Source organism: Buteo buteo, chromosome 1 (assembly GCF_964188355.1).
Source record: "Buteo buteo chromosome 1, bButBut1.hap1.1, whole genome shotgun sequence".
NCBI classification, from domain to species: domain Eukaryota; kingdom Metazoa; phylum Chordata; class Aves; order Accipitriformes; family Accipitridae; genus Buteo; species Buteo buteo.
In genome coordinates, this window is record NC_134171.1 from 50,847,634 (window position 1) to 50,870,060 (window position 22,427).

The 22,427-nt window shown below is 48.4% G+C and overlaps 2 protein-coding genes across 5 annotated transcripts in view; one reads left to right on the plus strand and one right to left on the minus strand.

The window, feature by feature from the left end:
- Positions 1–16,253, minus strand: part of NOA1 (nitric oxide associated 1) — a 19,656-nt gene extending 3,403 nt beyond the window's left edge. For 2 of the 3 annotated variants that reach the window (XR_012650740.1, XM_075030289.1), the window contains exons 1-6: positions 15,083–16,253; positions 14,187–14,351; positions 13,118–13,314; positions 10,560–10,691; positions 8,322–8,438; positions 7,378–7,495 (exon numbers count right to left, since the gene is read on the minus strand). Coding sequence is in view for 2 of the 3 variants with exons in the window: in XM_075030289.1 (XP_074886390.1) it covers positions 7,378–7,495; positions 8,322–8,438; positions 10,560–10,691; positions 13,118–13,314; positions 14,187–14,351; positions 15,083–16,253 (1,900 nt within the window). In the remaining variant the exon portion in view is untranslated. Of the gene's footprint in view, positions 1–5,839; positions 6,796–7,377; positions 7,496–8,321; positions 8,439–10,559; positions 10,692–13,117; positions 13,315–14,186; positions 14,352–15,082 lie in introns of those variants that run through there. The other variant, XM_075030274.1, reaches the window with a different exon arrangement.
- Positions 16,140–22,427, plus strand: part of POLR2B (RNA polymerase II subunit B) — a 20,362-nt gene continuing 14,074 nt past the window's right edge. The window contains exons 1-5 of one of the 2 annotated variants that reach the window (XM_075030241.1): positions 16,140–16,270; positions 16,553–16,625; positions 18,355–18,505; positions 21,618–21,730; positions 22,001–22,220. In XM_075030241.1, the coding sequence (XP_074886342.1) occupies positions 16,252–16,270; positions 16,553–16,625; positions 18,355–18,505; positions 21,618–21,730; positions 22,001–22,220 (576 nt within the window). In that variant the 5' untranslated portion in view covers positions 16,140–16,251. Of the gene's footprint in view, positions 16,271–16,552; positions 16,626–18,354; positions 18,506–21,594; positions 21,731–22,000; positions 22,221–22,427 lie in introns of those variants that run through there. The other variant, XM_075030251.1, reaches the window with a different exon arrangement.

Here is a 22,427-nt window from a genome sequence, read left to right on the forward strand (position 1 = left end):
CAGGTGCGGCAGCTTTCAACAATTTGGGACGTTCCTAGAAGCTTAAGAACTGAGCTTTTGTCTTCTCTGATTAGATGTTTTCTCATAAGCAATGCCCCCTGCCAGAGTCATCTTAGTCTGTCAATGGGAATTTGGGGTTTTGAGCCATGCAGTTAGTCATCAAGCAGCAAAGATAAGGGTGCACTGCCATCACGGGACATAGCCTTGGAGGGCCTGTCATCACCTGGGTAAGGGGCAGGTTTTGGTTTGCTCCCCTTGAAGTCTTGCAGATGGTGCGTATGCAGTTTATGGTAAAGCCAGTGTAAGGACAGGGAACCCGAGCCTGCCCACGGACTGCAAGGGAGATGCTCTGAGAGCGTGGCAAAGAGACACAGGCAGGGTCTGGGTACTTCTGCACCTCTGCCTGTGCTGTGTGAGTTAATGATTTCAAACTGGATCGATAGAGGAGGCCCTGCCCTTTGTACCACCAGCTGGTGCTGCCCCCCACCCCCAGGAAGGTGTTCTGGGAACAAGCTAGCTGAAACGAGAGACCACAAGCGGGTTGGCAACCTGAGAAACCATTTTCCTTTAAACCTGCAGTCAGGTCATCCTTATCTTTAACTAGCTCCTTGCACCGTGGTAGAAAACCTGCTAGTTTTTTCCTGATAGAAAACCAGAATAAAACCTGCTAAGCTGAAAGCATGCTTAGATGCTGCTTTATGCTACAGAACTGGGTAGCTGAGCACAAGTGCATGACTCTGTGGTACCTTGCAGGCCGGCGTGAGCTGCTGCCCAGACACTGAGCTGCCCAGAAGGTGAGTTACTTCAAGTGGGGGATGGCTTAGCTTACTGCTGGCTTCTGTGGGGACAGAACAAGCTCATGTCTTAACTCAGCTGCCTTATTCAGGCTTTGCTGATGCTGTGCAGTAGCCAAAATGCTAGGTTCCTGACTTTGGTTTGGTGGTTGGTTTTTGGTTTTTAAAGCTTAGCCACGCTGACGCAAGTGGCTTTACCTTGTTCATGTACAGTATAACTTATACATCAGAAAAGGCAATTCTAAAAGGGTAAAATCCTTCCCTTGGCCAGCCTGTATTTTTAAGCTTGGTAAATTGAGTTCCCTGCATCTCCCTCCTTTGCTGGACGCCCCAGACCTGCAGCAAGGCAATGTGGTGGCAGTGCTCTGACAGCCTTGGGCTCAAGCCAGGTGGCTGAACCTGTCCCTTGCCCACGGGCTGGTTGAAGGAGTCATTCTTGGCTTCCTTTAGCCCTGTATTAGTCAGAGCACTCAAACTGCTGTCATCTGCAGCGGAGGCTATGCTGGAGGTGAGGGGACAGATGAGGTTTGTGGCTGGGTTTGTTGTTTCCATCATGAACGGGCAAAGGAGAATTGCGGCAAAAAGTTGACTGGGAAGATGGTGACTGGTCCCTTGGTGGGGATACCAGGGACATTCATTGGCAATGCCTTAGGTGGTTAGAAAGCGGCAGGACCACCTCCTGAGTGCTGGCACAGGTTGTGCTGCCTTACGCAGGGACTCAGGATGCCAAGGGGCAGTAATTTTTAAGTGGAGATTTCAGGAGCACATGCTTGCAGCATAGCACGCACTTGCACCGTGCACCTAACATGCAGCTGCGGCATTGCAGGCATGCACCCCACGCTCGCAGCACAGGACATGCTCCCCAGCTAACACATGGGCAGCATAGCACATGTTCGCCTGCCCTCTGACCTGGCCTGGCTGTTTGCACTCTGTTCAGCATCCCTGAGCCCTGCAATCATGGAGGAAAACCAAAAAGAAGGCTGAACCCCTTTCCTGTCGCTGTGCTGGGGATCCTGGTTTTAATAATGGGCTCATGTGCTGCTCTAGTCCTTCCAAAAGGCACTAAGCCCTTGGCCTGCTCAGAACTGGCCAGAATAACCTTGATGGTTTGAGGGCTTTTTTTTTTTTCTTTTTCTCCTCTTTCTTGATTCGGTGCTGCCTGGTGAGGCTGGACTGGGGACCTGAGGCACTGAATAATTCAAAGACGTGGCCACAGCCACACCATGGCACCCAGTATGTGGCATGGGACATTACCACCAACTCATCCTCAACAGCAGCCAGTCATGAATTCCCCCTGGTATTTCAGGACACTGCTAGCTGACCTGCACGGACACAGCTCTCCTCTGCCACTGGAGGAACCACCAGGACGGGTCAATGCACCGCCAAGGCATGGACCCACCATAAGGTTTCTGCTCCAGCACCAGTCATGTTGGGCAACCCCCAGCAGTTTAGCTACAAGATCAGTGAAGACAGTTGCTGGTGAGGGAAGTTTATGGGTAATTGCAAGCTGTGAATCACAGGAAAATCAGCAGGAAGCAGATGCTCAAAACTTCTGGTCCATTAGGCTCCCAGCCCAATGCACCTCTCCCCACATTACAGGCTATTTTGGGAGTGTTAACAGTGGGCAAAATTTCACACTTTACATAGGACTGGTTCTGCTCTTGCCCTGAAAAGCAGTGGCCATTTTCCTGGGCTGGAAGTCCCCTGCCATGAGCAGCTCTGAAAGGGAATAGCCACTGGGCAGGGAAAGGAAGCTACTTTTTTTTTTTCTTTTGGGTGAGCTGGCGCCACATCGGATGCGTGCTAAAGCAAACCAACCCATGGGCTCCCAGCTGCGGCGGCACATCCCTGCTTGCAGGGCAGCGGGGAGGTGCAGCCATCCCTTGCCTGGCGCAGTTCTGCACGCCACACTGCCCAGCTCTGACCCAGCTCTGCGCTTTGCCGGGAAGTTGAGGAGCACTCCCATCCAGGTACACAAACACCCCCAGGTGCTGCAACCCCCTGCCAGCTCAAGGGCACTGCCAGCCAGCTTTAGCTGTTACACGTTCCAATCGGTCCTTTACCTGTATTTTAACTGCCCCATCCGAAGCCGTGAGCTGTTTTTTTTGTGCAGTTCTCCAGCAAACTGAGCAGTTCTGCTGAATACACTCTTCTGGAGCTGCTATAAATGATTGCACCCTGCTAGTGCACACTGGGACACCCATGAAGAGCAGACTTTCCCAGGGGGTTGGACCTTCCAAGCCGTCTCCTTATGCCTCAGTTTTGCACAGACTCAAACCACCTTTGCTTTTGGCTCCTGTGCTAAGATTAAATTGGTCGTTGTCCACAGGCATGGTAAAAATTGTCTTACCTTTCAGGCTGTCTGGCATAAACCAGACATGAACCCTCCCTTTGAGAAAAGTTTCCAAGCAGTCTTCAGCTCCGGTGTAATTCAGCCCTGGGAGCTCATAAAAGCTATGTCTATGCTTTCATTGAGGCACTAATTGCTTCCACATTACAGCCCCCTGCATGCCGAGGTTTATCATATGTCAGGAGCACCCATTTTTGTTCCCAGCTGGGGCTGTTGCTAGCCGGCTGCTGCTCTCACAGCACAACACAGCTTTTGCAAAAGCCTTTCAACATCTGCCTGACGCCAGGCCCCTGCGCTGCCCCAGCTCGCTGCTTGCACATCGGGGTTGGACACAAAAGGATGCTGGGCAGGCGAGGCGTGCATGCCCCCTCCCCGCACATTCCCATGTCGGCAGCAAGCCTTTTCTCCTGGGTATGCCTCTGGCACCCTCTGAGCCCAGTGCAGCTCACCTGTCCTTGTAGATAGGCTTTTTGGGTTTTTTTGAACAACCAGGGGACCTGCTACACCAGACATTCACCTTGGCTGCAATTTTTCACATCCAGCCCCTGGGCTGAGGACCACCGCTGTAAGGAGAGACAGGTCTTCCAGTTACTCTTCCCACATGCGGAGCTGTTTGCCTTTCATGTTGTGTCTTTCCCAGACATATAGCAGCAGAGGAGTGTTACGGGAGATGCCTGGTTTGGATTTGTCAAGCTAGTTTGAACAGACCGCAGCCAGACCCCTTTCCTGCCTCCCAGTTTAGCTGAGCACGCCGTGCCTTCTTCCATGCCTGCTCCACATAACCCTGACAAATGAGAAGCTGCAACCTTCTGTTTTCCACTGTTTTCTCCCCCACCATTAAATCAAGTGTGTTACCCGCACGAGACAGGAGACAGGTACTCCTCAAGGCACAAAACATTGTGTATCTGTGTGATGGTGTAAATAAGTAAAAACCGATGCCTGTGGTTAGCTCTGGTTGCTGATGTCATTTTAGGCAGCAAGATGGGGCTAGTGCCGGGTTTCTGCAGGCTGGCCCCGTTGAGCTGTCTAATGTAGCTGCAGTGCAGGCTGGTGAAGAGGCATCCTTAAGCATCATCCAAACTAAAGCAACTTCTCCAGCCCAGGCTGCACACCCACAAAGGAGCACACACACACACACAGTGGTGGGAGCGGGATCCCAAATAATGCCCTGCCTGGCTACTCCCAGGCCCATCATCGGGACCATCAAAAGCCCATCTGCACAAGCCCAGGGGCACAGCACGGACAGAAACCCAGCTGAAGGACTCCTGAAGAATGAACACCCTTTCAGGGCTGTGTTTGCAGAGCCATCAGCCCCTCTGTCCAGGAGTGACACCCATCACAGTCAGTGTTTGTTTTGGGGGGATCTCATCAATGTTTATAAACACCTGAAGGGAGGGTGCAAAGAGGACAGAGCCAGGCTCTTCTCAGTGATGCCCAGTGATAGGACCAGAGGCAATGGGCACAGCCTGAAACACAGGAGGTTCCTCATGAACATCAGGAAACACTTTTTTACTGTGAGGGTGACCGAACACTGGCAAAGGTTGCCCAGAGAGGTCATGGAGTCTCCGTCAGTGGAGATAGTAAAGCCCATCTAGACACAGTACTGGGCAGCCTGCTCTAAGTGGCCTTGCTCGAGCAGGGGGTTGGCCCAGAGGACCTCCAGAAGCCCCTTCAAGCTCAGCCATGCCATGAGTCTATATGTCATGGGAGCTCTCCAGGTCACCTTTTGGGCTAAGGAGGATCACTGTCTAGGGGCGTGGGACACACCAGGGAATGCAGGGGAACATTTTGCACAGGACTTATTCAGGGGAAGAATCAAAGGTGGGAAAACGGAGGGATTTAGGTGATTTGGGGAACAAGTGTGGGAAATAATAGAGGGGGGGATAAAGAGGGCTAGTTATGTGTAAACAGTTGGCTAGTCAGTACATTTGTCTGGCCATGCCCTGCACCTCACTAGCACAATCTAACCTGTGTCCTTATTAAATTCCTTTCTAACATTCTTGGGTGAGGGCTCTGTATTCTGTGTCTGCGTGTGCACATCGGGATGTGAAGGCAGCAACTGGAGCCAGACAGTGGGTCAGAGGAGCTGTGTCCCAATGGTGCAGCAACTGAAGTGGGGACAAGCGTGTTATTGCTTGCGAAGATCAAGCTGGACGAGCTGGAGAATGGCCTGGGAGAAGCGTGGGGGCCTCTAAGGGCCAGCTCAGGGTGTCAGAGCACCCGGATGCCTCTAGGAGAGCAGAGGCTACGGGACCAGGAAAGTCCTGGCCAGTTGTGTGTCTGTGAGGGAGACTGTCTGTACCAGTAACTGGAGCGGTGCTGCAGCCTCAGGGGCTCACATCTCCAGGTGCCAGCAACAGGGAAAGTGGCATCCCCGTCCACCCCAGCAGCTGGAGAGATCCAGCCTGCGTGTGTGTGTGTGTGTCTGTGTGCGCACATGTGTGGATACAGGCTGTTGGCACTATGTTTGCATTAAGTGCTGTGTGTCCGTCTGTGATCTGTGTGGCCAGAGGTGTATGTAATGCAGTGCGTGTGTGCACTCTGTGCCTAGCAGGATGGAGCTGCAGCAGCCTCACCTCTCTTCAGCTGTCAGACCTGGCATGATATACTTTCCTCCAACACTGGCCTTCCTATTGGAGGTTTTGTGTAGTTAGCAGGATGCTTATGCCCACACAAGAGTGCTTTGTCAGTGATTTGAAAAGGATACAAAGGAGTAAGTGTCTTTGCAAAGTTTTATTCTACACCCTCAGTTTCAGAAACCTTTACACAAGTTTGTCCTGGTTTCAGCAGGACAAGAAACCAAAGCAGTGAATTGCAAAGGTTTCCCTCTTCAGGCATGCGAGCCAACCTGCTTTTTGTTAATCCACCTTTCCTGTGTCCAAAAGCAGGGCATTGCATTCCCTCTTCTGCCCCAGATGTTGAAGGACAGAAATGACCTGATTTTTGGTTGATGTTGTTGAATTACTGCGAGCCACTAGGAGGGTCATACCCACACTGGAGCATTCCCTGCTCCTCCTCACTCCCTCCACGTCCTTCAACTTTGGAAACACTGTAAAGCCTCCAAGAACAAGGTGGTGATTTCTGACCTGTGGGAGCATGTCTGCAAGAGAACACCTACTCTATGAACAGCAAAGCCAGGGCAGGCAGGTGAGCTTCCAAGCTGTATTTCAAGAGGGAACAGGTAAAGGTATTTGCTCATAGATACTGGCAGGTCCCAGGGAGAAGCCGTTTCACCTCTTACAGCAAGGTACCAGCCGCTCAGCTCATTCAAAATGGCTGCAGTTCAGCAGCTGGATCAGATGTGGACTTGTAGAGTTCCCCCCAGGCCTGCTTTCAAAAATGTGCCTGTCTGCCTTTAAAAAGGACTCCAAGCTCTCCTGAATATCAATAAGCAACAAGGTTCTCCAGAGGCCTGTCTTCTACCTTGCTCAGATGATGGTAAGTGCTATCTCCTTTCTGTGGTTTTCAGGTTTTCCACCAGGGAGGGAGGCTTTTTGGTCCTATAGGCAGCAGTGCCTGCAATCCGGGCCCCTCTGATGGTACTGATGTACGGCAAAAGGGGAGGCTCCCGCACCACCAACGTGGTGCCCTTGGGAGTATAGGCTCGGAGTAGCAATTTCTCTTCCATGTGAGCCGTCACTGCCACCCAGCCTGCACAGCCAAAAAAAACCAACCAGTCAGCAAGATGAGTCACAAGGATCAGAACGAGGGTTCTGGCACAAACTCAGTGCCTTCCATATTGGCTAAGAACCTGAACTATCCAGGTGTGATTTCTTTGAGAAACCAATCTCAAAGGTAATATCCAGCCCTTTCCCAGCACCTAAAGCCACACCTTACTCAGCCACACCAGACACAGCTCTTTCCTGGTGAACTTAAGAGGGATGGTGGGAACTACCAAAAAACACAGTAATAAAGCTTTCCAATACATGGCCCTTTCTGTCTCACCTGGATGGCCAACAGTGTCACAGCCATTCCTGATGCTGTGGAACTTGTACGGCAGCCAGAGCATAAAGTATTCCAATGTGGTTATCCTGTACAAGTGTGGTTGTCAATCTCCATTTTTGGAGGCTGCCAAGCCTCAGCTGGACAAAGTCACGGCTGCCCTGATTTTGTGTTGGTGACAGTCCTGCTCTGAGCAGGAAATATGACTTCAACCCTTCAGACGCCTCTTCCCATCAATGTTCCGAGGACGCAGATCCTGCAAAGCAAACTAATGAAGCAATATTAAATTACCTGCAGAGGAAAGCTTGATATCTGCGACAGCCTCAGTGGTACCAATTCCTTTCAGTGTGATGTCCTGAGGGACAAGCGGGGGGAACTCTTTCATTCGCTCTTCCCCACCCATAGGAACCTAAGATCAAAACATGGAGAAAAGATTTAACAGTCAAGAGATGCTTCAGCACTCCTACCTTAAGCTGGCGAGCAAGGCACAAGTGGGAATAAAGATATTAGACTGTTGTTAGCCAAGTAAGAGCTGGCTTGAGTACCCTACAGGAGTTATTTCAGGTTTGCCAAGAACAGAATCAGGATCACATCCAGAGCAACCCAGTGGGAGCTCAGAGGTGAGCAAAGATGCCCACTGCACAACCCAGCTGGTGGCTCAAGACAGCTGCCTTGATGTGAGTGACAGCACTTGTTCTCCATGTGCACAAGAATGGAGCTGCCAGGACAAGGACAGCTCATCCCATCCGCCATCAATCTGCAAGTGCTACACAGTATGTGGCAATACCAAGGAAAAAGTCAGACCACCAAAAGATGAAGGTATGCGCGGCACGGGCAAAGAATAAGAAAGGTACATTTTTCAACTGCAATCTGTTCTGAAACCCCAGTCTGAAGTCTGCCATGGAAAATATCCCTGTTGCTGCCTGCACTTTAAGGCTGTTCAAGAAAAGCTGAGCAGAGAGCAGAGCACTGTAAATCTTAATCAGCTTGAATGCTAGAAACAAAAGCTCTGCTGAAAACGCATCATCTCGGGTGCTCTCTCCTAACACAGCTGCAGCCATGCAGCCTGTGCAAGACCACTCCACACTGCAGATCTCCACTCTCCCAATGCAGAAGTCTCAAACTCCTGACACATCCTGGTTTTCTCCGTCAATTGTGCCCCAGCCAGGGCACTTCACCAGGTGGGATGGCCTGCCTATCTGCAACCATAAGCCCAGGACAGTACCTCCTCTTACCTTTAGTAACTCTTGGCCAGCATGTTTCTCATAGATGGCATCTGCTTTACTCAGGATAGAAATGTGGACTGGCAACAGGTTAGAAGCCACGACAGAAAACCAGGCAGGCTTTTCTCCCTGAAATAAGTAGCAAGAAGAGGATGTTATTTATGATAACAGAAAAGCAGCCCTGAATTGCTTTCTCTTGCTCTGTTTCTTTCCTGCATGTTGAAAACCTGTTTGATGTCCCCTCCTTGCCCGAGGGGTCCTTGCCCCTGTCACTGCAGAACAGCCAGGGTTTACATAAACAGGGGAGCTGAGCTTCCAGGAGAGAAGCACCCACGGCTTCACCATCCTGCCTCAAAGCACCCCCAATACCGTATCCCCTGCCATTTCATTTGCTTAGCTCAGGCAAATCATCCAAGAGATATCTTTGCTCAAGTTTAATTCCCAAGAACAAACTCAGTGTGGTTATTTAGCATGAGAGGTGATGGCCATCTCCTGTCTGGTGCTTCTTCTCCTATCACTTTACATGTCTAACACACACCACTCATTAAACCACACTTCATTCCAAGCTGCTCTCAAGCTATGCAAAGACCAAATGTGGACCAGTTTCAGCAGGCACTCTCTTAGCTTTTGCATGCAAAGCAAACAACGTCAGAGAGGAGAGAAACCTCTATAAACATTGCTAGCAGTCTGAAATAAGGAAACCCAAGTGCAGCAATTCCGTCAAGTTCCTCACAGATCTAATCTGAGGCAGGGACTCCTGTCATGATCTGAGTCCTCCTTCAAGGCCTCTGGAAGATGTAGATACTCAAGACTGATACAGCAATGGGCTGAGACAGATACCGAGGACCTGCGGGGCCCTGAACATGCACAGCTCAGCTTGCTAGGTGCACCATTACGTGGAGAACAGGCTTATAGCATGAAGCCTGACTGCCAGCCCTGCTGCACTGGACATGTCTCTGAGCCTGATCCTCTCATCAGGAGACAGTGTGACACTGCTTCACCCTGACCTCAGGTTCCCCAGGCTGCCAACACCAGCTGTGTTCTCCACAACTTCTAAGAACAGAAGTTATCCCTCGTGACAAAACAACCCCTTGGGCAGCCCTGTGGCTGCCTGATCTTGCAGCGTTTCTGCAGAGGGTGTTTACTGCCAGCAAGATGTCACCTGTATCACTGTCCTACTTTGTCAGGGATGCAAATCCAGGTGCTTTCTTAAGTCCTTGATAGCGCCCAACCAACATGCCTAGGAAGTTCTTTTCTGAGAGCTTTGCCCAAGACAGTATGGACAAAGACAGGTTTTCTTCTGCTGGGTTGCTCTCCTCACAAACAGCATTTTTTCTGAGTGAGGCATTACTCCTCTGTACTGTTTTTCATGACAGGGCTCTGAATTCTCACCTTAACTACAATGGAGCTCTCCTGCCATACTGGTACATTATTACTTACAGAACCCTGTCCCCTCCACCTTACTGGTTTTCTCCCAGCAGGTCAAGACTGTCCTCAGCAAAGTACCAATTCAACATTTCTACGGTGATATTGGAAAGCTGACTGAAACAAAGGAACAGCCATACACACACCCTCTTCCCAAAATGGGACAAACTACTGAGAAAGGCATTATCATAAGTGCTAGATATATCTTCCGTATCTGGAAGAAACCACCCCTTCCAGAGGAAACATCATGGGAGGTCAGCTCCACACAGTTCAATAAAGGTACGTGACATGGCATTTCTAATAAATGGAAGAAATTGGTGGGGGGACACACACAGAGCGCCTTTAAAAAATATTTTTTACAGAAACTAAAATACATTTACATTTAATTCCTTCCTTGGGCAAACTCTTCAGAAAGGTCTGTGTCAGAGAGAAAAATGCCCATGCTTTTCTCTCTTGGTAGACAGCTCTCACAAAACACAGAAATGAGGAAACCCAGCTATTTTCCCAGCTAATTTTCACACTCTCTTCCTTCCCTCCCTCTCTCCCTGCCTTGTGCCTTTGTATGTTATGGGGAGCACATTAAGCATTCAAAAGCAGTTACTGTTATATGATATAAAATACAGCAGGCTGGTAACAAGTATCAAACCTTTTAACTGCAACTCCCCACCCCAAGGCATTTTGACTTTATGCGGTGCTTTATTAACAGAATCATCATCTCAAAAGCAGCAGAGAAAGGGTCTGGGAAAGCTACCCAGAAAGCATTTTATCGTCTGGTACTATAAGAAGAGATGAAGCAGCTGCTCACAAAATCCTTTCTTCCCTTACCTCTAAGTAGTCTACACGTCCCAAAGCTGCTAAAAACAAGACCATTCCTGGCTTGAGAATGAAGGTCCGTGGAACGATGGCCTGTGTTGGCAAAACCAGCTTTACTTCTTTCTCTGTCAGGAGATTTAAAACCTGCAAAATAATTGTACTGCCGTAACTCATTCCAGATTTTTCAATGGGGACAATGAAATTAATACTGGCATTATACTGATAGAAGAAAAAGATCAAGTAGAACAGCGTGAAGAACATCTAACAGAACAGTTAAATTCTGGTCCACACAGTAAGTGAGAAACAGCAGGAGGTAGGGATGTCAACAATCTCCATGGCAATGAAGGTCCATAACAAAGTAGAACAGCTGCCAGCAGCCTGTTGGACCACAAATTTGGGAATCCTGGGCCTGGCTGGAACAAGCTCACCCAAGATTTACTGTGCTTTAGCATGAGTGCAGCCATGTGCAGAACTGGAAAACACCTTCCGCTATGACATTTGAGTTACTCCACTTGGGTAGTGATGCAAAGCTCTGAATCAATACCAGCAGCAAAACTAGTCGCAAATATCTCACTGTGAGAAAAGTGCTGGATGACACTGTGAAACAACTCAAACTGCAGGATTACAGCACGGATCCCTACCCTGGGCACAGTGAAACAAGCTCTCCCCTCTGTGAGGGCTCCCAAATGCTCCCGCTGCCTGTCTTCCTCTCCTCCCTCTTCCATCCCATCTCCTGGCTTAACTGGCTCATCTCTTTAGGTGCTAACTTGTTTCAGTGAAATGATCCATCCCAAAGTCTACTTAAAAGCCAGAGATTTAACTAGCAGTGCTGCAGCCACAGTGGCCTGATCACTTTTTACAGAAGCACTGTTCAAACCCAGCTATGAAACAATGTGCAGGCACAGAATTTCAGGAAGCAGTGCCTTGAAGGAAAGAAACAACTAGTCTCCCAGTTGACAGTGTCTCTTTCTTAAATGCAGGGAAGTGACAGCACAAATGCTTCCGCCTGTGCCGCCCAGGCATGCTGCCACAGTCATGCAAATACAAGTTTGTAGCAGTCTGGCCATGAGGATTAACTTCACTTTAGCACTAAAAGACTGAACTAACAAGGGTTGTGGTGCAGCCAGAACCCCTAATGTTCTTCCTGTGTTCACAAGCAGACAATCTTTAGCTTGAAAGTCAGGGCAGCCTTCAATACCAATTCTAAAAGATGAGGAGGCTTTGCCCTGCTAGCTGCAGGTTCTCTCATGTGTTTGACAATGCTTAATCCAAAATTTGAGTTATCAGTAATCCTTTTCTAGGCTTTCCAGAAGTTTGGCTTTGGAGGGAGTCATGAAGAAGCAGATATAACATACCTCCAAGGAATAAGGACAAAAATGTAATTCCATTATATGCTAACAGCCACTTTCCTTCCCTCTTCTTCTTCTTCAAAAAAAAAAACAAACCAAAAAACCCACCCAACAACCCCCCCCCCCCAAACCTGCTCATAACTAGAAATCTCCCCTGCCAAAATCTGCCACATAAACAATCTGCTTGTCCTCCAGTCAGATCGAACACTGACTGCAGGAACAAAATTTGATCTGAAACTTGGCACGTAGCTCTCCAAAGACACAGTGAGGATAATCAAAATTAGAAATGGCAGCAAGTATTTCTGGATGCAGGAAAGCCCACTTGTTTTTCACACTTATTCAACACCAGAAGAAGGGAAGAACATATCCAATCTCTAGTTACCAAGCCAGGTCTCTAAGCTGATGACTGTCTTTACACTGGCTATCAGAGAGCCAAATGCCACAGTAAAGTGGGTTACGTACGATCTGGCAAACACATCTACTAGAAAACCAGCAGTTTTCCAGTGGTCATGAACGCAGCATCTGCACTTCAGCTGTGCAGCCTCAGTACAGTTCTTACACTTCATTCTCTTCAGAACTTTCCTATCTCATTGTACTTTTTAATCTTCCCCCAAGATGACCTGCAGCTCTGCAAAGATATCGAAGTGATCAAAAATCAAAACACGAATTTTTTGGACGTGTGCACTACATCAGCACTGGCTTCAGAGCCATTGCTCTACTGAAACATTGAGGTAGGCCTGATGTATTGGAGCTATTAACAGGAACACTGCAGATCCCGTTAGCTTCAGGAGAATGCTTTCTCAAAGATTTGGTTCAGTCACACAACACTGGTTATCCTCTTAAGCTCCACCTTTTCCAGTAGGCTGGTAGAGCTAAAAAAGCACAGACTTCATTGGGTGATGCTGGTAAAAGCTTGCTTACAGCACTATCACTTACTTTCCTTCATTTAGATGTTAAAAAAGTTTAACAACGCAGTCATACAGTTCCTTTGCAAAGATCACAGTATGCGCTATTCAGAAATGCAACAGTGTTAACACAACAAATGCTTCCCACAACAAATGCTTCCCAAGTAAATACGAACCATATTTTAACACAATTGCCCAAACCAAAAGAATCCTAAGCCCAGGACTGCAACAGAAATACTCTCCCACATGCACAGCTAAGGCAGAACAGTCCTCCCAAACCCTATCATCCCAAAACATAGCACCACAGGGTACCTACACAGTTTTCCTTTACAATCCCTGGAGTGTCAAAACACCAGCGAGCATCCTTCACTTCATTGTATGTGAACTCCTCCCTTTCCTCATGCTTCTTAGGGGAATGCCTGGGATCTTCGCCTATGCTGTAGGAGAGCATGTCAGGGTCAAAGTCAACTACCGGGCTAGACTTCGGCTGTTGAAACGTTCTTCCAACTCTTCCTGGATTAAAATGAAAGATTTCTTGGTAATTAATTTATTAACCTGCCTTTCCTTCAATTGGACATCTGTCCCTTTCCTTGCTTAAAAGAGATGCAAGTCGGTAATATAAAGGTGATAAAGATGCTATGTGGCTAGAAATTGGTGCGTTCAAAAGTCAAGATGCTAAGAAATCCCTTCTGTAATTCTTGCTTTGCACTCCTCAAGCCCCAAAACCTTAGCAGGGACCAGATCACAGACACTCCATGATTTCCATTTTACAGTAAAGCAGGCTGGTTTTTTTGTTTTGGTTTGGTTTTTAGAGCCTTAGACTGTCAAACACAGAATTACTTGAAAAATCAGAGCTATCTTCCGGCAAGCCCCTCTTTTGGATACATACTAAAATGATGTACAACTACTGTGGCCTGCAGCCAAAACGTGATTATTTAAAAATGAAACTTGTTTTCTTCCTTTGGGAACGAGAGATAGCCTATAATGGAATACCATTGTAAACCACTAAGCTATCTGAGCTAGGCTAGCAAATGCTGATGGGAGATGCACTGCACAGAGGAAACCTCTGCAATGCTACAACAGCAGCTGAAAAATAAGCACTCAGAAGAAATACTAATGCTGCTACTTACACAGGAGCTAGAGGTCTTGCACCCGTTAGGGAACAAAAACTGGCCAAAATAACTTGAATGCAAGTTTGGAAATTTTTTATTGCTACTACAGATAGCGTGTTCTTCCCATAATTAAATGGAAATGAGTTCTTTCAAAGCGGGAAGGAATTACTTGCCAAAAGCAACTGGATTCTACAGCAAATGAAGGAGTCCTTTGTGTAATGCAGTATTTTCATTGGGGCAGTGGGGCAATACCTTTACTCAGGCAATACTCACCCACAAAGTAACCTTGTTTTTTAAGGTGATTAAGGTACTTTTTTTCTTCACTGCTTAGTTGATCTTCTGTTTTTGTTGCCTCCTCTCTCAGCCTCTCCTGCCTTCGGAATATCCTGTCACACGTAGGATTAATAATTGGAAATTTCAACAGGTTCAGTGTTGTTCCTGGAAAAAACAGAAGGCACACGTGGGCCTCTGACTACCTGGCACATTTAAGCTCTGAGGAACAAGATTACCAAAAAAAAAAAAAAAAAAAAAGTACTGCTTCTCCAGCTTTTGGGTGAAACCCAGTAACACAAAGTTGGAGGTGGAACTACAGCTGCTCCCATAAAGTACTCGCCTCCCAGCCAGGGTGGTGGGAAGGAGGCACCCATCCGCTTGAGATCTGCTCTCACCCATGGTTTGATGAAACAGGTCTCAAAGCCACGTGGCGCCAAGACTGACTTAATACACCCCAGGCAAGTCCTGCCTCTAGGCAGCTTGGTTTGGCCTACGATTGTTTTACAGGTGGTCCCCAGTCCACCTCCTGGTCTCTCTAGACTTGAGGGCACCCCAATTGATGGGGAGATGGCAAGGCACGCAGATCAGGTACTGTCCCCACTGCCGGGGGAGCACGCAGGCTGGCTCTGGCTTACCAGCCCCCTTAGTGCCATGAGACATGCAGCACCCTCTGCACACGCCTCCCACCCTCGCTGCCCCGAGGAAGGCGACGGTTCGAAGCACAGCACGGCACCAGAGCATGCTGCCCACAGCGGTGATGCTTCAGGGTGGTGGGCAGCCCTTTGGCGACGGGTCCTCCCACCCCGGGGGGTGGCCGAAGGTAGCCTCACGGCAAGCCTGGGGCTAGCCGGCCTCCAGGCACCCACCACCGTGACAGGAAGAGAGTTGCTCCCAACCTGGCCAGTGGGAGACGGTGGCCCTGTCGACGATGTTGGGGGCACGGGACTTGCAGTAGTCGGAGCGCAGCAGGGCGTTGAAGAGCGTCGACTTGCCGGAGTTGGTGGCGCCCAGCAGGTAGACGTCTCCGGCGCACCTCCATGAGCACTGCAGCCGGCTGACCAGCCCCTCCAGGCCGAAGCCCGTCTTGGCGCTCACCAGGCGGATGTCCACCAGTGGGGCTCCGCGCAGGCCGGCCCCGGCGCAGGCCGCTGCCACCCGCCGCCGCAGCCGCCCCAGGTGCCCGGGGGAGTCGGCAGGCAGCAGGTCCACCTTGTTGCCCGCCACCAGCAGCCCGGCGACGGGGACGTCGGGGCCCAGCAGCCCCGGCAGCTGGGGCAGCACCGGGTCGGGCAGCTCCAGCACGTCGAGGAGGTAGAGGAGGAGCGGGCCGCGGCCGTGGCGCGGAGAGCGGCGCAGGGCGGCGCTCACCACCTGGCGGTGCTGCTCGGGCGGCAGCTGCAGCCGCAGGACGCGGCCGTGATGGGCCAGCAGCCAGCACCGCTGGCAGACGGCGCCCCGCAGCCCCGCCGCGCCGGCCGGGCCATCCGACAGGCTCCGGTACTTCTCCGCCGGCACGAAGCCCGGCGCCGCGCCGTCGCGGCACTGCAGCTCGGCCCCGCAGCCCGAGCAGCTCACGCCGCTCGGCGGCACCGAGGGGTCGGGCCGCCCCGTCGCCGCCACCAGGAGCCGCTCCCTGCCCGGGGCCCGCTCCCGGCGGGGCGCCGCTGCCGCTGTCACCGCCACCGCTGCCGCTGCCACCGCCCCGCTCGGCTCCGGCTCGTACTCGGGGAAGACAAACAGCTCCTCCTCACCGCTGGCTGCTGCCGCCTCGCGCCGCGGCACCAGAGCCCAGGGCCGGCGGCGGCCCAGGCAGGCCAGGAGCGCAGGCGCCAGGCGGTGCATGGCTGGGCCGGCGGGAGGAGGGAGGGGGCTTACCGGCCGCGCATGCGCGTCGCGCCACCCCCGCCACCCGCGCTGCCTCCTGGGAGATGGCGCGTGACGCGCGCAGCGTGCGCAGGCGCCGCTCTGCCGCCTTCTAGCCGCCGCTCCGCGGGGCGCAGGCTCCCGCCGCGCTTTTCGCCCCTCTGTTCGGCTGCCGCCGCCCGCGGCTCTTCCCGCCGCCACCATGTATGACGCGGACGAAGGTGAGGGCGCCGCGGCTGCAGGCCGCTCCCCGTCGGGCCTTTTCCCCGGTTCAGCCCGGTGGGGGGGGGGGGAGGCAGGGCCGGCGGAAGGCGGTGAGGATGAGGGATGCTCCGGTCGCGGTGGGGTCTCCCGCAGGGGCCCTGCCGCCTTCGGGGGGGCGAGGGACACTGCTTGGGTGCCGGGGGTCCCTCAGCTCGCCGTGTGCCGGCCCCAGCTCAAGCAGGTGAGGGGAGACGCCGAGGTGATTGGAGCCTGGCTGAAATGTTGTGCTTCCCCCACAGATATGCAGTACGATGAAGACGATGATGAAATCACCCCCGACTTGTGGCAAGAAGCCTGCTGGATCGTTATTAGGTGGCTTTTTAAAACTCGCCGTTCTTAGTGCTTTGGCACGTGTGTTCTTGGTCTCACGGGTGACACTCAGTTTGCTATCAGCGTGTCATGGAAGCTGCAGGCTTGGTTATGCTAAATTTAGCGCTTTCAGAGCGGAAGGTCTTTAAGCAGAAACAGCAGAGTTGTCATTAGGAATTAAGAAGCCCAACTGACCCCCTATAGGATACACTGTTTTGAATGAAGTTAGAAGTGATTTTGATTCCATATCCAGCATGTGATTTTGTCCACTACTCTCATAGTTGATGCTGGCATTAGGAAATCAGTACTTGGTTGTTGCACCATGTTAGTGTTTCTCTAGCAAGACATGAATGTCCAGGACCTGCAGCTTCTTGTGACTGTTAAGGAGTGGGATGCTGTGTGGAACTGGGTAAAATGTGTTTCTCTTGCTAATTGCACCAGTCATCAAATGTATATGACTGTTCTCTTGGAGCAGCAGTTGCAAACAGAAGGGTGGATCTGCGTGGGTGGTCCCATGGGCAGTCGAGAGCAGAGATGAGAAACTTTGGAGTCAGAAGGACATCCTTTCTGTTGCAGCCCAGTGAAGAATGCTACCTCCGCTTTCAGTCTGATGGGAGGTAACGGAGGCAAGTCCCTCCGCTGAGGCTGCACCTCACTCCATATGGAGAAACACTTTTTTTACTGTGAGGGTGACTGAGCACTGGCACGAGTTGCCCAGAGAGGTTGTACAATCTCTGTCTCCGTCCTTGGTGGTATTCAAAAGTCATCTGGACATGGTCTTGGGCAGTCAGCTCTAGGTGACCTTGCTTGGGTGGGGTGATAGGACGAGATGACCTCCAGAGGTCCCTTCCAACCTCAACTGTTCTGTGATACGGTTTGCCCTTTTCCTTCCTCCTTCCCCTGGTGCAATACCAGACTGCGCTGGCAAGATTCACTATGGCAGCAGCACAATAGCCAAAGGGGTGTTGCCCTTCTTGGGGTAACCTGAAGTAATTGGCAGGGAGGTAGTTTTCACCAGTTTTCTCTACAGATCTTGGCAGTGATGGGACAGAAGCTGACATAGTGTGGGTTCGCTGGCTGGCTTCAGGAATGTGAGGCAGAGCAGCTTGCTGGCAGGAGCTCATGCAACAGACGTGTTTAGGTCATCCCGTTAAAAGTTAGGATTTGGGACTTCGAATTTAGCCTTTGATTTTTACACTTAGGTTGTGCTGGGTTGAAGCTGGGTGACGTAAAGGCTAATGGAAATCCAGAGGAGGAGTGAAGCTGGGAATCTCTGTGTGGCTGGAACAGAGGAGATCCAAGCTAGGAAAAATTCTGAGAACTGTTACCTTGACTTAGGGGCATGCACTCAATTTACTGCAGCTTGGAAAATTAATTAAAGCAAAGTAATTTCAATACATTGTTGAAAACTTCAGCTGAAGCCACTTTTACGGAGGTTTCAGTCATCACGTGTCCCTTCTAATTTAAGGTAGACTGCGCGTACAGTCATGGCTTAGCCAAGAGGTGGCAGCAAGTCTGTCACTTCATAGTGTCTGTGCCTTCAAATGCTGAGAGAGAACTGCATTTTTAATGCATCTGTGTTTGAAAGTCATGCCTTGGGAAAAGTGAATGTGTTTGATTCTGTACTGTATTTCATGGCTTTTGAAGGCTTTGTAATAAATACTTCTTAGGCTTGTTGTATAAAGTACGTAAATTAAGATATCTTGTTTGTTAACACACTTTTTTTTTTTAGCTCCTATTTTGATGAAAAGGGTTTAGTCAGGCAACAGTTGGATTCTTTTGATGAGTTTATTCAGATGTCTGTGCAGAGAATTGTTGAAGATGCTCCACCAATTGATTTACAAGCTGAAGCCCAGCACGCCACAGGGGAAGTGGAAGAGCCGGTAAGTGGAGACCTTCAGCAGAGGTGGTGTGTTTTTACAATGCAAAATGATTTTGTGGGGTTTATTCAGCCCCTGTCTCAAGAGATGGAAGTATATCTAAGTTATGACACTGCTTATGCAGTCAATAGGACAGAAGTGTGAACTCTTTAGAGTCTATAAGGTACATGGCCAAGTTTCCAGATAGTCGAGTATATGGCTGAGAAACACATGCAAGAGCTTTGTTATCCATGGAATCGAACTTCCCTCTCCTATAGAGTTATTCTCTCCTGCTGGTTAAATTGTTGATTGAGCTGAGAAATGACCGAGAGCAATTGGCTGCTGCAGTTCATGCTGTCAATTACTGTACGAAACTGTACTGACAGGGTTGTAGCAAACCAAGTCAGGTAGCCAAAAGCAAACTATGTTTTGGTGGGATTTTGAGTTTCAGTACCTTCACTATGGCAAGAAACGTTTATGGCTGAAAACTTCTCTGTTAGCTTTCTTTGGCCAAAGTTAGGCCCAGGTTTTCAAAGGGTGCTATTGCTCATCATCTTCCATTGGCACCCTGTTCCAAAGGAGAGCAAATTATCTGAGGTCTGCGCTGTGTGATGGCTCTTCTGCACCTTCTACAGTGGCTGTGGTCCTTCCATCCTTGTCTGTCATGTGGTATGATCCCTGTTCCATAAGTGATCCGTTCCCCTGCTATCAGTCACTACCTTGCTGCTTCCCTGTAGAGATATAAAGGAATTTAAGATACCTGAGCGTTGAATTTGTTACACGTTTTGACTATTCCTTTTCCGTTTTTTGCAGGCAAACAACTATCCTTTAGAGATAACAACTGAGATTTCTTTTAGTTTCTTTGTTAGACAAACAGTTCATTAACGTTTCTCTCACTGTAATTCTCCTTAATGTTTCTTTTGTTATTGTATGTATATTATTGCGGAATTCTCTAGCTGTGCAGTTCTGTAGTTGGTATATGCATGGTATGTGGTTAAGGTTCAGATCATGAGCATGGTATGTAACTTGATACTTTTTGCCCAAAAGCTAGTATTTCACTCTCTCAAATCAGAGAGGTTAGTTCTTATTTATGAGATTAAAGTTTTTAGGAATAGGTCTAGATATGAGAAAGAGGAAACTTTTTTCCCTTCAGAGTCACTTGCAGGCAACCTCTCGCCTCATTTGAAGATACTGGATTAATTTAAGGAGACTGAGTGTATTGGACTAATTTGACTTTTTGTTTCTTTCTCCCTCCATTTCTCAGCCTCAATTTTTGAAATCAATTTGGGCAATTTATAGCATATCAGAGTGTTTAACAACCATGATCAGAGATAGTGATTATGGTAAATGTGTTTTCCTTGAGAGCGCTTTGCATGAGAACTTGGAAAACTTGGTACTATACGTGGCTGCTGCTGCAAATCCAGGAAAAAGGTGTTTCTTTGGGTAAGAATTGAGAGAATTTTTTTGACCTACAAAGTGTTTGCCAACAAGGCTTTGCCACCTGCTATTGTAGGAAGCTTTTGTGTCTTTTTAAAATCAGATTGTTTTGAGGTCCTTTCTGATAATTCACCTCTTTGTTTACTGATACTATAGAATCATCCTAGGAACTGGTGTTACCCAGCTTGCTGTGTTTTTAGTTATTGATAAAGGTTATCCTTCTCCAGTAGCAGTTTTGGTTAGTAATGAGTAAGAGAGAATATCCTGAATACAGAAGGCTTGTTATTAATATATGTTGTGGACAGAGCAGCAATGACACTTCAGTTTGTCTGAAAGCTGTGTTTTTTTGATAAATTGATGCAATAATCTGTTCAATCTCTAGAGGAAACAAAACCACCTAGCGCAGGTGTTAGAAAGGTGGTTTCTGTGGCTCTGTGTAAGACAAAATGTATGGGATGGATAATTTGTACCTTTGCCTTTAATAGTGAGGCCAAAGAAAGGGCTGAATATGAGGACTTTGAAAATATATTTCAGAAAGGCTAAAACCACTTGCAACATAAACCGTAAGCTGACTTTTTTTTCTCTGCATTGGAGCTTGCTCTGCTAAAGCAAGTGTTGCTTTGGTGGTGTGCTACAGTGGAGTCCTTATGACTGAGATATGGTAAAATGCCTGCATGGAATTCAAGTTTTGTTTTAGTAATAGATATTCTCATCTGGCTTCTAGGCAGATACTTAGTTGGGGTGGCAGCACTGTAGTTATTTATTTGTGTTAGCTTCTGTTCTGCAAAGGGACGTGGTGGGAGATAGCAACTTCAAGAAAACATTGTAAGGAAACAAGCCTTTCAACTTGTATACATGCAGATCTGATGATTTGCTTATGTTTCTCTACCCACCTGGATTTTGGTCTGTGAAAGAATGCTTTGTGAGTAGAGTGGCTCATCTCTAGGTCCTTTTGCATGCAAGGAGGCCGAGATCCGGCAGGCTTGTGCATCAGCGCTGAGATTACACATAGAAACTACTTGAACAAAGCTACTGTTGTGTAACTGCTTGCTTTCTTTTAAGTTCTAGCTCCCCCTACCAGATACACAAATGCACTTTGATAAGGATATTGTTTTAAAACTTCTACCCCTTTGTTTTAAATGCAAGGCTTTTGATTTTAAGTGAACTGCAGGCTCTAAACCTCATTGCAGTAGAATTCTGAGGGGTGAGTGGCTCTCGGAGCAAAGCTTTACAAGAACTCCCACATTGTTTGATATGTCAGCTATCTCATTGTATGTGTTGAAACAGATTCACCTTTTTGCATCATAAAACTACCAGTTTTATCTGAAGTTACCTAAACAATAAATATCTAAGAAGGCATATGTAAGGCATATTCTGTTTGTTAATATATTCACTGACTTGGCAGATTTTGAGTTTGTTACGTGTTTTATAGGAAGAAGACGTATTTGGGTACTTTATTCTTCTCTTACCAATGGTTTTGACCCTTCAGTTTCCTCTGTTGTTTTTTTATTAATGAGACGTTTAGAAATTATTGAAAGTTTTTGAGTGCTTTTTTTGATCTAGTCATCTGAAGAGGGATTGTTTCCATGTTTTGAGCTGAGAACATGCAGCAGCATTGGGTATTAAGCTCTAGGGCCGCTCTTGAACAACCAAAATGGATGTTTCTTCCATTACAGGTAAATGTCGTCTTGTTTTCCAGCCCCGGTATCTGTTGAAGTTTGAACAAATCTATCTCTCCAAACCTACACATTGGGAAAGAGATGGAGCACCCTCACCTATGATGCCCAATGAAGCCAGACTGAGAAACCTTACGTAAGAACGAACTCTGTAGTGGATAAACACAAGGAAGGACTGGCTCTGCATTATTAATTGATAGTCTTTTTCAATTTAGTAGTACCTTAAAAATGTAATAATTACTGCTCTATTTAAATTTCCATGTCTAGTTAAATCCAGACGATGATTGATGATTTGGTAATAATGCTTAATATTACCAGTGAGTGCTTGAATAACCACATTCATTATCCTTGAGTACAACCTTGAGTAATAACTGACAGATAATACAATGGTGTTTTTATTCTGTAGGTATTCAGCCCCCTTGTATGTGGATATAACTAAAACAGTTATTAAAGAAGGAGAGGATCAGTTACAGACACAGCATCAGAAAACTTTTATAGGAAAAATTCCTATTATGTTACGTTCAACATACTGTTTGTTGAACGGCTTAACTGACCGTGATCTTTGTGAACTGAATGAATGCCCGCTTGATCCTGGTGGCTACTTTATCATTAATGGATCAGAAAAGGTAAGGGAATATACCTTGCACAGCCATCTTTACAGACACTGAACGTACTGTTACTTGTTTCCATATGTTTTGCTAGGAGCATAAGCACTTTTATTCCAGTGTATCACAGTCACTGTGGGTGCTTATGATCTTGTAGAAAGATGGGCTTTTAGTTTTCTGTTAGGACTTTCTCGAGCCACCTTTTCTTCTTCTCTGAGGCACGTTTCC